The sequence below is a fragment of the Armigeres subalbatus genome, chromosome 3, assembly GCF_024139115.2.
Source record: "Armigeres subalbatus isolate Guangzhou_Male chromosome 3, GZ_Asu_2, whole genome shotgun sequence".
NCBI classification, from domain to species: domain Eukaryota; kingdom Metazoa; phylum Arthropoda; class Insecta; order Diptera; family Culicidae; genus Armigeres; species Armigeres subalbatus.
Genome location: NC_085141.1, coordinates 34,019,356 through 34,035,180, shown reverse-complemented (window position 1 = coordinate 34,035,180; position 15,825 = coordinate 34,019,356). Strand labels below are relative to the sequence as shown.

The following is a 15,825-nucleotide window of genomic DNA, read 5'->3' as shown; positions in this document are numbered from 1 at the left end:
GACATTACTTTACCTGAAGAGCGTGTATTACAAAGTGTCGACACTGTCAGAATTAGAACAATATTCATCGTCCATTCCCATACGAAATTGTGTTCCAAACGATCAGGAGACCTGTCCAATGCGGCACATGTCAGTACTCTTCCTACTCCTACAGGACTCTACCTTTACCCACCGATGAATCTATCATTCTGGAATCCTTTACACCGGAACAAGAGTCAAACACCGCCCACTCGCAAATTGCAGCTCATATTCCTCAGCCAAAGAAGAAGCGCAATCTCCCTCTTTACACTTTAATGACTTTACATCTCAAACCGGGACATCGTTGCCTCCAGCACTTTTCAGATATCTACATGGTGATAGTCAAGAGTTTGATAATTTCCAACCTCACAAATCTCAAGATAGGGTCGTAATAGAATCCAGCCGCCTTCAACACATTCAACGTTGTAGCCATACATCTTACTGGTAATCCAAGCGATGTTCCGAGGGTCTCAATAAAGACTATACTCAGTCGAGAAACTTCCGATTAATCTAAATATCACTTTACTTCCGAAGTGCATCTTGAATCATGCACCTCCAGTCCACTTATCTTACTGCGACGACAAAGCTACCATCGCTCTTAAGTAACTAGTCACGGCACAACACTCTCCACCAAATCAAATAATGTCTACTATGCACCAAACTAAAAATTCGTCTTCAGTAAGTAAATACATCACTGTCAATTCATGACCATATTTTCTCCAAATTTCCAAAATTTAGCTTCTTAGCATTCGATGCTCGGCAATACCTTAGAACAGAACTTTGCGAAACACACCGATAAACACCCATGAGTGCACCTCTGCACACTCTGCCATCTTCTTTTTTAACCTCCAACTAATCTTTCCTCTTAAATGCAACCAAATGTCAAGAAGGCTTATGTTATGCAACAGGAGCATCTTTTAAATACTGATCTCTTCATTTTCATTGTAGTGCCAACAATGAACTTTTCCGTATGAATACTGATCCTCCACTTATAATAATTCATTCATTATTTTATTTCTTTTCTCTCCGAGGCCGACACTCACTGTCATCAACATGTATTACTCCTCTAACTTCCAAGTGCTCAGAGGAAATCCATGTAACATTTGCATGTCATTCTCATCAAAATTTTACATTTTCCTGCTTCAGTAAATCTCATTAACTCCGCGCTCTCTGAGAAAAAACAACAACTATCCAAATCAACGAAACTTCATCCGGAAAACCAGAAGTCTTCCGCCCTCTCACATTTCAGGAAACTCTCCGCACCACAATGACTACTGCAGAATTCACAGATTCCGCCTGACAACTCATCGTCCAGGAAATCCTATAAACTTCCGCTTGCTCCGCGAAAATGCCAAACATTTTCTCTATACCTTCAGAATCCACAGATTCTGCCAGATTTGCTTCATCTGGGAAATACTGAATATTTCCGCTTCTCCACGAGAATGTCAAACATTCTCTCGAACTTTGCCCCCTGGAGAATGCTTAAAATTCTCGCATCTAATACTAGGGGAATCCTTCAGATTCCCGCCTACTCCAAGAGAATCACTCTGATTCTCGCAAAGTTCGCCCCACGGAGAATTCTCGCAAATTCTCGCGTCTTTTTTCTCATCCAGTCGGCAGTGAAACTATCATTTTCACTCCGCAAAATCCAACCAAGAAAAAGGTTCCACTGGTTCCAACATCCAACGAAACCATTACTTTCGTAATATAACAGCTAACCAGTATCCACTGGTTCTTTTTTCGAAGAAAATCTGCAATATTTACCTTTTACGATCCCATCCTCGTCGCCAATTGTGAGATCGCGTCCGCCCGCGGCTGCGACTAAATAAGACTGAGCTGTCACCATCTCAACAGCAATCATCATCATGAACAGTGTTGCCGAACACATAACAAATGCAAGAGCTACACATTTAATGACTGTTTACATATTGTGCATTTCATCATAAATTGTACGGTAATGCGCGTCTAATATACTACAATGAGTGTTTGATTATTATGAATCTTTGCATATGCCACTGGGACAAAGGGTGTTCAAGTGCATATGTTTTTGGAAGTATGTGTGTTTTAGAGGCCACCGGGAGGCCACCTGGAAGATCCGGAACATCCGTGAAAATGGTCAATTCACAAATTCTGTCGTAAAGCGTCGGGATTTTTTTAGAACCATTTTCTTCTGAAACCTGAGTATAGAATTGATGCTTTGACCCACATACGGACCATTATGTCCACTGGGTGGTCCCTTGGAAGATCCGGAACATCCGTAAAAATTGTCAGTTCGTCAATTACATCGTAAAGCGACGGGATTTTCTTTGAACAACTTTCGCCGAATCCGGAGTATGGAATTGATGTTTTGACCCTCATACGGACCATTGTGTCCACTGGGTGGTCCCCTGGAAGATCCGGAACATTCGTAAAAAAGGTCAATTCGAATATTCCATCGTAAAGCGACGGGATTTTTTTAGAATTATTTTCTGCCAAACCCTGAGTATAGAATTGATGCTTTGACCCTCATACGGACCATTGTGTCCACTGGGTAGTCCCCTGGAAGATCCGGAACATCCGTAAAAATGGTCAATTCGAATATTCCATCGTAAAGCGACGGGATTTTTTAGAATTATTTTCTGCCGTCGCTTTACGATGGAATATACAAATTGACCATTTTTACGGATCTTCCGGATCTTCCAGGGGACCACCTAGTAGGTGGTCCCCTGGAAGATCCGGAAGATCCGTAAAAACAGTCTTCCCACGAACATGTGTGATGTTCAACACAAGTACATTTTCATCAACTCGTGTTAAACACTGAACATGGATTATTGACGTACTCGAGTACAAAGGGATACCCAGTACCTACCTAAACGAACTTGTACTTAAGTACAAAACACATGTACAAACTTGCTTTCAGGTCCGAGAGTCGACCGGCAAGAGACAAAGAGAATGAACAAAATGGAATTCGAAAACTGTGCACGCTGAAATGAAGATGCACAGTGATGGGTGGATCTGGAAGACTTTTTTTTTGAATAATTTTCTAAAGACGCAAAACTTTTTCACAACGTTGGTAACCAACTGACATGGGCTTCCAACATCACGTAAACAATAATTAAGTTTACAGAAGATGTTGATAAATTTGACTTCGATTCACATACCGCTATATAACTTTTGCTGAGCGTGTACATTCAACAGGGAAGGAATAGAAAGCGCATAATTATAAATACTATGTATACTCATAGATCAGTGGAACAATTTCTCGACTCTCTGTTAATGTATTCCTAATAAATAAAACTAAATTGTGTATTGTCACGCTTTTAGAAATGCTCCATCGGGAGAGAGCATTTCGTGTTGCACTATGGGACCGCTCACAAATTACGTAACATAAAATTGGGCGAATCCAGTCCTCTTCTTTGGAGCACATTATGTATTGACAATTTAATTCTTTTGTCTGAATCGTAACCCTTGAGGCTATCCCCTTCCTCCCTATATAGCGTCACGTAATTCATCCACAGCCCCATGGATGCACAGCATTTTTTTGTCGAAAACCGGCTTCGTTTTGGAAAATACCATACATAACATATTACGCAATAGCCTCCACAGACTACCAGCTCTTTCACTTAATGATATCAAAGATCACATATTTTATTTTAAAATGATATCAAATTACTATACTCGTAATCTGTACAGACTATAACCTAGGAATGTAGAACTGAACCATTCCGAATAACAACAACATTGTCCTCTCAGAATTGTCCTCAGAATTAACTAAACACGCAACAAGCGGTTGACTTTGACTTTGCAACAAAATAGGGGCATAACACTTGAAAGATATAAACTTAATTTTTGCGTGAACACTTTTGGTGGCCATTTTACTGAGCCTTCTAAAGTACAAAACCTCATGAAAATATTGATATATAATAAATTTGCTTATATCCGCACATCTATGAATTTGTTCACTGTCTACATTTGCTTTGTTTGAGAAGCTTCTGGAACGCTATTCAACAGCAAATTTTACAGCCAGAGTGTACATGTGTGCTGTACAGATGTACAGTACATCGGTACAAAATGAAACTCGAACGCAAGTTCGGGTACAAGTATACATTTCGTGCGTATACGTATAAACACGAAGCAAGGGTACAGATGGAGTATACGGACAGCTGTACTCAGCTTGTTTGATGTTCGTTTGGGAAGACTGTCACCTAGTGAACACAATGATCCATATGTGGGTCAAAGCATCAGTTTCATTCTATTGGTTCGACAGAAAATTATTCTAAAAAAATCCCGTCGCTTTACGATGGAATTGACGAATTGACCATTTTTACGGATGTTCCGAATCTTTCAGGACACAATGGTCCCTATGTGGGTCAAAACATCAATTCCATACTCAGGATTCGGCAAAAAATTGTTCTAAAATAATTCAGTCGCTTCACGATGGGATATGCAAATGGACCATTTCTACCGATGCTTCTAATCTTCCAGGATACCACCCAGTTGACACAATGGTCCGTATGCGGGTCAAAAAATCAATTCGATACTCAGGGTTCGGCAGAAAATGGTTCTAAAAAAATCCCGTCGCTCTACGATGGAATTTACGAATTGACCATTTTTACGGATGTTCCGGATCTTCCAGGAGACCACCCAGTGGACACAATGGTCCGTATGTTGGTCAAAGCATCAATTCTATACTCAGGGTTAGCATTAGCATTAGCATTAGCATTTAGCAGTTCGCACAAATTCGTAGGTGGTACAAGCCAAGACTATTGTATGAGAGTAACATCACTTTCATCCGTTACCACAGATATTGATTTGGGACTAATCACTAACTCTTAGATGGAAGCAATGTACTCTCCAATAGTCGAGATCTGTCCTGGCCACGTCCTTGCGAACGCTGAGGAAGGGGAAGGATGGTTTGTTGGACACCTACTTAAGAAAGATGCAGAGAACTCTACGACCTCTCATAGGTGCCACGGGAGGTTTTGGGATTGTGTGGAAGGTTATAACGTTTTGGTATAACGTGAAACACAGAAATAACTAATATAGAAATACAAAGTAGGAAAGGGACGAGCCTGGAATTGAACCCACGACCTCCTGCTTATAAGGCAGAAGCGGTAGCCACTGGACCACCGAGCTCGTCAGCATCAATTCTATACTCAGGGTTCAGCAGAAAATGGTTCTAAAAAATCTTTGCCCAGGGAGTCGAGAATGTTTCCCACCCGAAAACATCCTAGATCGAACCGAGAATCGCACTCGACCTCTCCGGATTGGCAATCCTACGCCGGGCAAAGGCTATTGGAGACAAAACAGTAACAAAACCAAATCAGAAACTTGAGAAAATTTCACTGATACCATCTGGTGATGGTTCTGAAAAAAAAAACAATTTATTGGTCCTGCAACAAAATCAGATCCAGAAACATTTTTTTTTTTATTTTATTATCAAACTAAGGCCGGAGTGGCCTGTGCTGCACATAAAAGTCTTCTCCATTCAGCTCGGTCCATGGCTGCACTTCGCCAACCACGCAGTCTGCGGAGGGTCCGCAAATCGTTCTCCACCTGATCGATCCACCTTGCCCGCTGTGCACCTCGCCTTCTTGTTCCCGTCGGTTCATTGTCGAGAACCATTTTCACCGGATTACTGTTCGACTTTCTGGCTACGTGCCCGACCCACCGCAGTCTTCCGATTTTCGCGGTGTGAACAATGGATGGTTTTCCCAGCAGCTCATGCAACTCGTGGTTCATCCGCCTTCTCCACGTACCGTCCGCTATCTGCACCCCACCATAGATGGTACGCAACACTTTCCTTTCAAAAACTCCCAGTGCGCGTTGGTCCTCCACGAGCATCGTCCAGGTCTCGTGTCCGTAGAGAACTACCGGTCTTATAAACGTTTTGTAGATAGTCAGTTTGGTACGGCGGCGCACAGAGGGACGAATCCTTAGAAAGAGGGTCAAAAGGTCATTTTCCAAAATGATGTATTCTATTTTTTAAATATTTTTCTCGCATTATACAGGTTATAAAACATTGTAAATTACTTTGGTTCAGTCAATTTGACGATATTGTGCCCATTAGGTACCTTTGAAGTTAGCATGAAAACTGTTTTAACACCTTCGATAATATATAAATATGAAGTATGATATCTTTGCAATATTTTTCAAATTTGTTATTCAATCATTTCAAACTCAATACATCTTCAAAGATAACATAATCAACTATCAATTGCATACATTGTATTACAAATTCATGAAATATTAACCCTTGGCTTATAGAGTTGAATTTTGGCTTATATCGAAATTTACTCATTTCGTGGTGTTTTCATGTGGTCAGAAAACAATTTACCCATCATTACCCAGCGCTGAAAATCGCATGGCTACTACTTTACATAATATATTTTAAAACTAAACGAAATTTAGGGCCCGTTAGAATACTTGGAGATTTCGAGGGCATTTGAAAATGACGTAAAATGCATGAAAATGTATGTATATGTACTGAATGCTACAACCACAACACTCGTTATGAATGTAGTTGAAAATGAAAAATTTCATCACAGTATGTATAATAAACCCATTTGTTCTCATTTTAAGCCATATTTGTACTTTTGACCGTCTTTTTTTCAATCCGTCCCACTGTGCGGCGAACTCTATTCGATCGGAGCGTCTTGCGGAGTCCAAAGTACGTACGATTTCCAGCCACTATGCGCCTCCGAATTTCTCTGCTGGTATCGTTATCGGCGGTCACCAGTGAGCCCAAGTACACAAATTCTTCAACCACCTCGATTTCGTCACCACCGATAGAAACTCGTGGTGGGTGGCTTACATTGACCTATCTTGAGCCTCTTCCTATCATGTATTTCGTCTTCGACGTGTTGATGACTAGTCCAATCCGTTTATCTTCGCTTTTCAGTCTGATGTAGGCTTCCTCCATCCTCTTAAAGTTACGTGCCATGATATCAATGTCGTCGGCGAAACCAAATAACTGGACGGACTTCGTGAAAATCGTACCACTCGTGTCAATCCCTGCCCTTCGTATTACTCCCTCCAAAGCGATGTTGAATAGCAGACACGAAAGACCATCACCTTGCCGTAACCCTCTACGCGTTTCGAAGGGACTCGAAAATGCCCCCAAAACTCGAACTACGCACATCACCCGATCCATCGTCGCCTTGATCAACCGTATCAGTTTATCCGGAAATCCGTTTCCGTGCATTAGCTGCCATAGCTGGACCCGATCGATTGTATCATATGCGGCTTTGAAGTCGATAAATAGATGATGTGTGGGCACGTTGTATTCGCGGCATTTCTGCAATATCTGACGTATGGCGAACACCTGGTCTGTGGTAGAGCGTTCACCCATAAATCCCGCCTGGTACTGCCCCACGAACTCTCTTGCAATTGGTGTTAGTCGGCGGCATAAAATTTGGTAGAGTACCTTGTAGGCGGCGTTCAGCAATGTGATTGCGCGGTAGTTGCTACAATCCAGCTTATCGCCCTTTTTGTAGATGGGACACACGACACCTTCCATCCACTCCTGCGGCAGAACCTCAACCTCCCAAACCTTGGTAATCACCCAGTGCAGCGCTCTAGCCAGTGCCTCACCACCGTGTTTAAACAGCTCTCCTGGTAGTTGGTCAACTCCAGGGGCTTTGTTGTTTTTCAGCCGGCCGATCTCCTCCTGGATTTCCTGGAGATTCAGAGCCGGAAGTCGCATGTCTTGCGCGCGTGCTCCTAGGTTCATTACCATACCGCCACCGTTGTCTGCCATATCGCCATTCAGGTGCTCTTTGTAGTGCTGCCGCCACCTTTGGATCACCTCACGCTCGTTTGTAAGAAGGTTCCCGTTTATATCCTTTCACATATCGGGCTGTGGCACGTGGCCCTTACGTGAACGGTTCAACTTCTCCTTAGAACTTTCGTGCGTTATTAGCGTGGTACAGTTCCTCCGTCTCTTCACGGTCTCGATCTTCCTGCTGGCGCTTTTTCCTCCGGAAAATCGAGTTTTGTCTGTTCCGCGCCCGTTTGTATCATGCCTCATTCGCCCTCGTGCGGTGTTGCAGCAATCTCGCCCATGCTGCATTCTTCTTTTCAACTAACTGCTCACATTCGCCGTCATACCAGTCGTTTCTCTGATCCGGAGCCACCGTGCCTAGTGCAGCGGTTGCGATGCTTTCAATGGCGGATCGAATATCTCTCCAGCCATCTTCAAGAGAAACTGCGCCTAGCTGATCTTCCGTTGGGACTGCCACTTCCAGCTGCTGCGCGTGGTCTTGGGCTAGTCTACCGTCTTGCAGCCCCCAATGTTTAAGCCGCGGCGGACGACTCCGACGCGTGTTGATCACCGTCGAGAGTTTTGAGCGCAGACATACTGCAACGAGGTAGTGGTCGGATTCAATATTCGCACTGCGGTAAGTGCGTACGTTCGTGATGTCGAAGAAGAATTTACCGTCGATTAGAACGTGGTCGATTTGGTTTTCCGTTACTTGATTAGGTGATTTCCATGTGGCCTTGTGGATATTCTTGCGGGGAAGAAAGTGCTTCGGACTACCATTCCGCGGGAGGCTGCAAAGTTTATGCATCGTTGGCCGTTGTCGTTCGATCCGGTATGCAGACTATCGGTCCGATGACCGGTCTATACATTTCCTCCTTCCTACCTGAGCGTTCATGTCACCGATGACGATTTTGATGTCCCGCAGTGGGCATCCATCGTATGTCTGCTCCAGCTGCGCATAGAACGCTTCTTTCTCGTCGTCGGATCTCCCTTCGTGTGGACAATGCACGTTGATGATGCTATTTGAAGAAACGGCCTTTATCCTCAGTTTGCACATCCTTGCGTTAATTGGCTGCCACCCAATCACGCGTTGGCGCATCTTTCCCAGCACTATGATGCCGGTTCCCAGTTCCTTGGTGGTGCCACAGCTTTGGTAGAAGGTAGCCGCTCGATGCCCGCTTTTCCACACTTTCTGTCCTGTCCAGCAGATTTCTTGCAGCGCTACGACATCGAAGTTGCGGGGATGTAATTCATCGTAGATTATCCTGTCGCAACCTGCGAAGCCTAGCGACTTACAGTTCCATGTTCCAAGCTTCCAATCGTGATCCTTTATTCGTCGCCTAGGTCGTTGCCGATTGTATCGAGTCGTATTATCTTCTAGATTGTTCGTAATGGTTGTTTTTAAGGACATAGTTGGAAGAGTACCACGATGGCAGTCAATATGGCACCGTACCTTCCACGGGTCAACCCCACACCTCCCGCACTCCTCTCCCACCAACATTCGAATGCATCGAACAGCATCGAACAAAAGTTAATTATTCAAATTACTAACCTGTTTACAGCATATTTCCTTACTTCCCGTGATAATGAACATGTTTCTTCAATGAATCCTATGTATTCCGGCTCGAATTGTAGTATAAATTAGCAGTTTCGTGCCAATTTAATAGCCGTCCGCGATTTGTTGGGTTCATCACTGCACTTCACTTCTTCTCAAAGGGCATTGGAAAAATCAAGTTTTACTCACTTCTCCGCACATGCGCAGCCAGAAATGTTGATAGAATGCAAATTAAACACCACTTTTGAAATCAGTCACTTATTTGAACCGAAAACTTAGTATAAACTGCTAGATTTGCCCGAAAAAACGATTAAAACTGATCGCGGAGCGAATGTAAACACCGCGGTGCACCGGCACCGGCAGCAGCAAGCTAATAAGTAGGGTGGCTCAAAAATAATTTTGCTTCGCCACGCTCAGTTGATTATGATTTATAATTTGGGTGTCATCCAATGGTTTGGGCTGGTTTGAATAGGCTTACCGTGCGCAGGTCGTTTCAGGTTTGTATGACAGTTGATATGGCGAGGTTGAATTTAACATTATTCTGATTCTGGCACTCCGTCATTGGGCGATGGCGAGGGGGGAGACCAAATGACGGGATGAAATATTTAAGAGCTTCAACTCCATAGACAACCCATATTGAATGGTCGTTCCAATAGTTGGGAGTCGATTTTAATCGAGGTTGCGATTCTTTCACATGATAATTAGGCTTCTCAGAAGGCATCAGTGAAACGTGCAATTCAACAAAATACCCAGAATTTGTCTGTGATATCTATCGTACCAGGGGCAGATACTTCATACAAAAAGTATGACATAAGGGTTAGTAATCAATGGATCTTTCCTGCGGTGCGGTTTTCGTTCACTGAAATCTCTGGAATGTTGCTTTCAGCAATGTGGTTTCTCTTTTCGCCAGCGTTTGGAGGTAAAGCGCCGTAATCAGTGTAATAAAAGGTTTAGTTTCCCATTCTAGTTTTCATACAAACCTGAACCGGCTTGCGCTTAGAAAATTATTACAAGACTATCTTTAATAAAGATAATAATTGATATGGTACTTATTTAAAGATTCTTGTACCATGGACTTATACCACCAGTGTGTCATTAGTATTACCAGAATTTTTAAAACATAGGTTTAAGTGTAATTGACCGATGCACTATCGTTTGCAACGATGCTGGGTCATTAGGCCGAAGGTCATTAGGCCGAAGGCCATAAGGCCGAATGGTCATTAGGCCGAACGGTCATTAGGCCGAATGGCCACTAGGCCGAATGAGTACTGGGGAGTGAGAAGTGACTAGTGCGAAGTGAGGAAGAAGTAGAACGGAAGAGGAAAAAAAAGAAAAGGGAGGGAGATGGAAGAAGGAAGAAGAAAAAAGGAAAAAGTAGGAAGAAGTAAGAAGGAAGATGGAAGAAGTAAGAAGGAAGAAGGAAGAAGGAAGAAAGAAGAAGGAAGAAGGAAGAAGAAAAGGTAAAAGAAAGAAGGAAGAAGGAAGAAAGAATAAGTAAGAAAGAATAAGGAATAAGGAATAAGGAAGAAGGAAGAAGGAAGAAGAAAGAAGGTAGAAGGAAGAAGGCAGAAGGAAGAAGGAAGAAGGAAGAAGGAAGAAGACAGAAGACAGAAGAAAGAAGGAAGACGGGAGAAAGATGGAAGAAATCAGAAAAAGAAAGAAGAAAAAGGGAAAAAGGAAGAAAGAAGAAGGAGAAAATAAGAAGGAAGAAAGAAGAAGGAGGAAATAAGAAGGAAGAAGGAAAAAGGAAGAAGGAAAAAGGAAGAAGGAAGAAGGAAAAAGGAAGAAGGGAGAAGGAAGAAGGAAGAAAGAAAAATGAAGAAAGAGGAAAGAAGGGAAAAGGAAGAAAGAAGAAAGAAATAGGAAGAAAGAAGAAGGAAGAAAGAGGAAGAAGCAGAAGGAAGAAGAAAGAAGGAAGAAAAAAGAAGGAAGAAGTAAGAAGAAAAAAGTGAGAAGGAAGAAGGAAGAAGGATGAAGGAAGAAAGAAGAAGGAAAAAGGAAGAAGAAAGAATGTAGAAGGAAAAAGAAAGAAATAGGAAGGAAGAAGGAAGAAGAAACAAGGAAGAAGAAAGAAAAAATAAGGAAGAAGGAAAAAGAAGAAGGAAGAAGCAAGAAGGAAGAAGGAAGAGGGAAGAAGGAAGAAAGAAGAAAGAAGAAGGAATAAGGTAGATACAAAAAGGGGGAAGAAAGAAGTGGTCAACTTACGAACTTCTCATTTTTCTCTTTTTGCTTCTTTTTGCAAATTCGGCCTAATGGCCATTCGGCCTAATGACCTTCGGCCAAATGGCCTTTGGCCTAACGACCTTCGGCCTAATGGCCTGACACCGTTTGTAACCATAAACGAGGTAGGGCTTTAGGACCCAATTCCAGGCCCATTCCATTTGTCTAATTTGAATATTGCTGTGAGAGGGTGCTTTATAACCCTGTCGTACATACGTTATCCATAGTATTTATGCACTCCTCGATACATCCCTGATCTACGCGCATCAAAGCAGGCGTTGCTTTGAACCACGAACGATAAAGACTCGTCCTTTTTGGGGTTTGGACTGCCGGGCGAGCAGGTTGTGTGCTGGGCGACAGTATTGGCAATCCGTCAAAGAAGACGAACGTCTGCCATAGAAACTATTCCTCAGGTTCCAATAAAAATTCAGCATGGCTTGTGACAAGTCCTATTCGAAACATGGCAATCTGCACTAATTAACTTACTTTCCGAATTCAAGAAACAGAGCTAAACACCCGAATCTTGCGAAATATCTGCATACGATTTCCTTTTCGACTGTACAAAACAGAACTGAACAGCCGGATCTCGCGGAAGTTCTGTGTTAGATAAAAAAATTACGACCGCACAAAACAGAACAAAACATTAGGATTTCGCCAAAATTCTGCGTCCGATACGAAGCACTGTTTGATTTACTTCCCGACCGCACAAACAGCACCCGGCTCTCGCGAATATCCTACGTGCGGTACGAAACATGATCAGTCGTGCACTTATTGATTTACTTTCCGACTGCACAAAACAGAACTGGTTGTGAACGGCTTTAGGCAAGAAGATTCACGCTTCGATTGTGGGCTGCTCAATACCGTGGTGTTCGTATTAATAGCCTTTAGCAAAACAATAATGTTTGTTTTGTATAGATCTGAAAAACAACTGAATGAATAGTTACTAACTTGATTGTAGGTGATACTGAATACCTAGAAGATTATGTAAATAATATGAATTGTGGAATCGGGGAACAAAGCTATACCATGCCAAAGTTGTCAATTTTGTATGAAAATCGGCCTTTGCTGGTCTCCATGCCTCCCCTTCACTCTATCGCTTCATTCATGCCCTAGCTTTCAATCTGTTGATTTTCAATTATCTTTCGATTATCTACTCCCTCAAACATTAATTATTTGATAAATCTCCCGCACGTCTAATACAAGTTTATTTTTTCTCATATTTTTTAAATCATTTATAGGATGATGATTTGGACATAAAGTACAACCATATCGCAGTGCTAAATTTTAGAGTTGAACAACAACCCCACTTACATAACCACATCAGTGCCACTTTGTACAGAAGGCTGATGATATTGTTCGCATCCACCACGCCGCATCCAACTGAATCCGGATGATGAAACATTACAATAATCCACGGTCATGTTGTTGGCATCGTGTCGTGGTCGACGAAAAGTACATCGAACCTCCGATCGAGTTGAACCGCAAGCATGCTGTCACAGTGGTGAGGCTGATGGCCAACCTCATGATGATCGTTATTAGAGCTGACAATGATGATGATGGAACGAAATCAATTTGCTCTTTTATGATCTCAAAGTATGCGCTCAACGCATGCGCTTATTACGGAAGATAAGACTTTCACCTTCATTCGTTCCATTAATGGATCGATTGGTGGTGTGTTTGATATGTTCCGATCAAACAGTAGTCAAGTCGTGGTGGTCTTTGCGGGGGGTGCATTGTGTCTCGTGATGGTTAACCGCCAGTAATCATCTTGCTGCCACCGCAGATAAAAGATCATTTACCTCCGGTGCGGAAGACAGAGCCAAACTTCCCTACCGGTGCGCTCGAAAGTGCCATTTGCGCCAGGTTATGTTGAGTGTGTTTCTGATGCAGATGTCATTATCCAATTACGATGACTCGAAGGTGGAAGACGACTTGTCGCCGATGGTGTTTGCCTTTCGTATCCACACCGTGGACCCGGTTTCCGTTCGTTGAGCTTTTCATGCTTGGTAAAAGCGCCTTCCATCAATGGCAATAATGGGACCGGGTGTGATTATGCAAAAAAATGTAACGTACTGCCTCGGGATGGAAAAACGTGTCGAACGAAAACAGAAACCATTAACGCGACCAGGTGGAAGTGTTTTGCAATCACATCGTCGAATCTAATATGGGCTCTGGTTTACGGTTGCGGAACATCCGGCATCAAGCTCATACATAACTATTTTGACTTTAAATTTTGTTACAAGTTTGATTGATTACCAATCACCATTACGGTTACAAGCATCCAAAACTCAGGGTACAAGTACTATTGATTGGGCATTCCTATAGTGTATGAACATCATCATTCAAAATAGTTCATTATCTATGATTTATTTAACGCTATAGAATGATTAATTTTATCAGTCACATTCGAGTATTTAAATCGTTTGGATTCATCGAGTTGGTTAACTTATTGAGTACTTACTGATGTTGCAATTTTGAGCTGTTTACCTGTTTATTACTGCTCATGAGTATTTCCTTAAATCCAATACCCCTTTTGTATCTCTATTTGATTTAAAGATTTAGTCCGATGTATGGATTTATATGAATTGTCTGATTGTTCCAACGCACTACTACAAATATTGTAGAACTGGTATTCTTATTATTTTTAATGTTCATGGTCAGGCGTACAATATCTAATTTAAAATATGTTTAATTTCAAAATGCATGAACGATACATTGAGAAATGTACAGACAGGATTAGGCAAATAAAAAAATAGTTCTTCCAATTTGATTGCTTTATTGGGCAGATCATTCTTCATGTTTTTTTATTTTCAAAACCCGTTGTTTGCTCCAAACCATTAAGGTCAATTGTGGAATCCCTCCATTATCAGTGGGGAGAATTGTCTGATCTATTTTTTCTAATATAATCATCACTCACTCATTAACAATGCCCGCTCATTCATTTATCCAACTCCACTTTCTTCCATTGCAGATACCCCCGGTCGTGACTCGAAACGAGAGTAATGACTACCATCGGAAACGATAGTAAAAGCAACAACAGCAACATCAGCCACGATTGACCGATCGATCCATCCGCGTCGGAAGATGTGATACAAAGCATCACAAACGCCGAAGAAATGAACGAAAAAGGCATTGACTGCCATTACCGATCACCTCCATTGAAATAGCTCCGAATAGACCGGCGTCCATTCTTTCTTTCACTCAGCAAAACACTTCCTATTTTTCTTACGAAACCATCCCGCCTTCTGGGACCAGACATCTAACCATGCGGAGAAATGTGCAGAATGGGGTGGTCCCCTTTCGATTAAGACCCTGTCGAAGTGACCGCGGCAACCCCAATAGAACATTGGCTTCGACGGTTGTTGGGCTTCTGACGGTTGGATTACTCCTTGTGACCACGACGTATCCCGTTCAGGGAGGCATCATTGTTAAGCGACAGGCCGAAGATCCTACCACCACTTCAAATCCGATCGAAGATTCCGATCTATTCACTCCGGATCCCACCACTCGATCGGTGGAATTCGAATCCAATGAAGCGTCAACACCTCATGCCATAGAGTTCGGTTACGACATTGAAAAGAATGCATCTTCAGAACTGGGCACGGTGGCCGAGCTGAATCAGGCAGCAGTCGAAACAACGGAACCAACCGAGATTGCACCGGCGTCGATGACTGTTGCACCATCGATTGCAGCCCCGAAGGCTCCTCCCACCAGACCGGATGCCCCAACAACCGTCGTAGCCCCTACAAGAGGTGCTAGTCCTTCTTCCACTGAACCCGCTGGGCAGACGCTCGCTCGACACAGTTGGGTAGCGCAAGCGGCTGCAACGGAAATCTCTGCCGAAGAAGTTGAAAAGGACGATTCTCGAGAGGTAACGACAGAAGAGCCTCTCAGTGAAACCACCACCGTCGCCAGTGCAACTGAAGAATTCGAAGTTTTAGATAGTCGACCAGTTGTGGAGGAACAGAAAGATGATACCAGTAAACTACGGTTTGAACTCGATAGGTGAGTTAATCTTTTCTAATTCCATACCAGAAGATTTTTATTTTATTATCGTACAAGGTATTCAAGAAACTGTTTTCACAAGCAGAGTTATGGATATATGAAGCAAAATATTTAGCTATGCTTAGATAGAAGCAGAAACAAAGTTCAAATATTAGCAAATTTAAAAAAATGAGCTGAAAGAAGTTTTCTACAAATTGAACCTCTAAAATAAACGAAAGATTAAAAAAAAAGTTTTTTACAAAATTTTCCAGTTTGAGAAAAAGCTGGGAAAATAATGCTTTTTTTC

General features: G+C 42.5%; 1 protein-coding gene across 3 annotated transcripts in view; it reads left to right on the top strand.

Annotated features, from left to right (window-relative positions):
* Positions 1–15,825, top strand: part of LOC134225378 (mucin-2-like) — a 212,384-nt gene that overhangs the window by 154,441 nt on the left and 42,118 nt on the right. For all 3 annotated transcript variants that reach the window (XM_062705396.1, XM_062705398.1, XM_062705397.1), the window contains exon 2: positions 14,506–15,539. In XM_062705396.1, coding sequence (XP_062561380.1) covers positions 14,800–15,539 — 740 coding nt within the window. In that variant the 5' untranslated portion in view covers positions 14,506–14,799. The remainder of the gene's footprint in view (positions 1–14,505; positions 15,540–15,825) is intronic.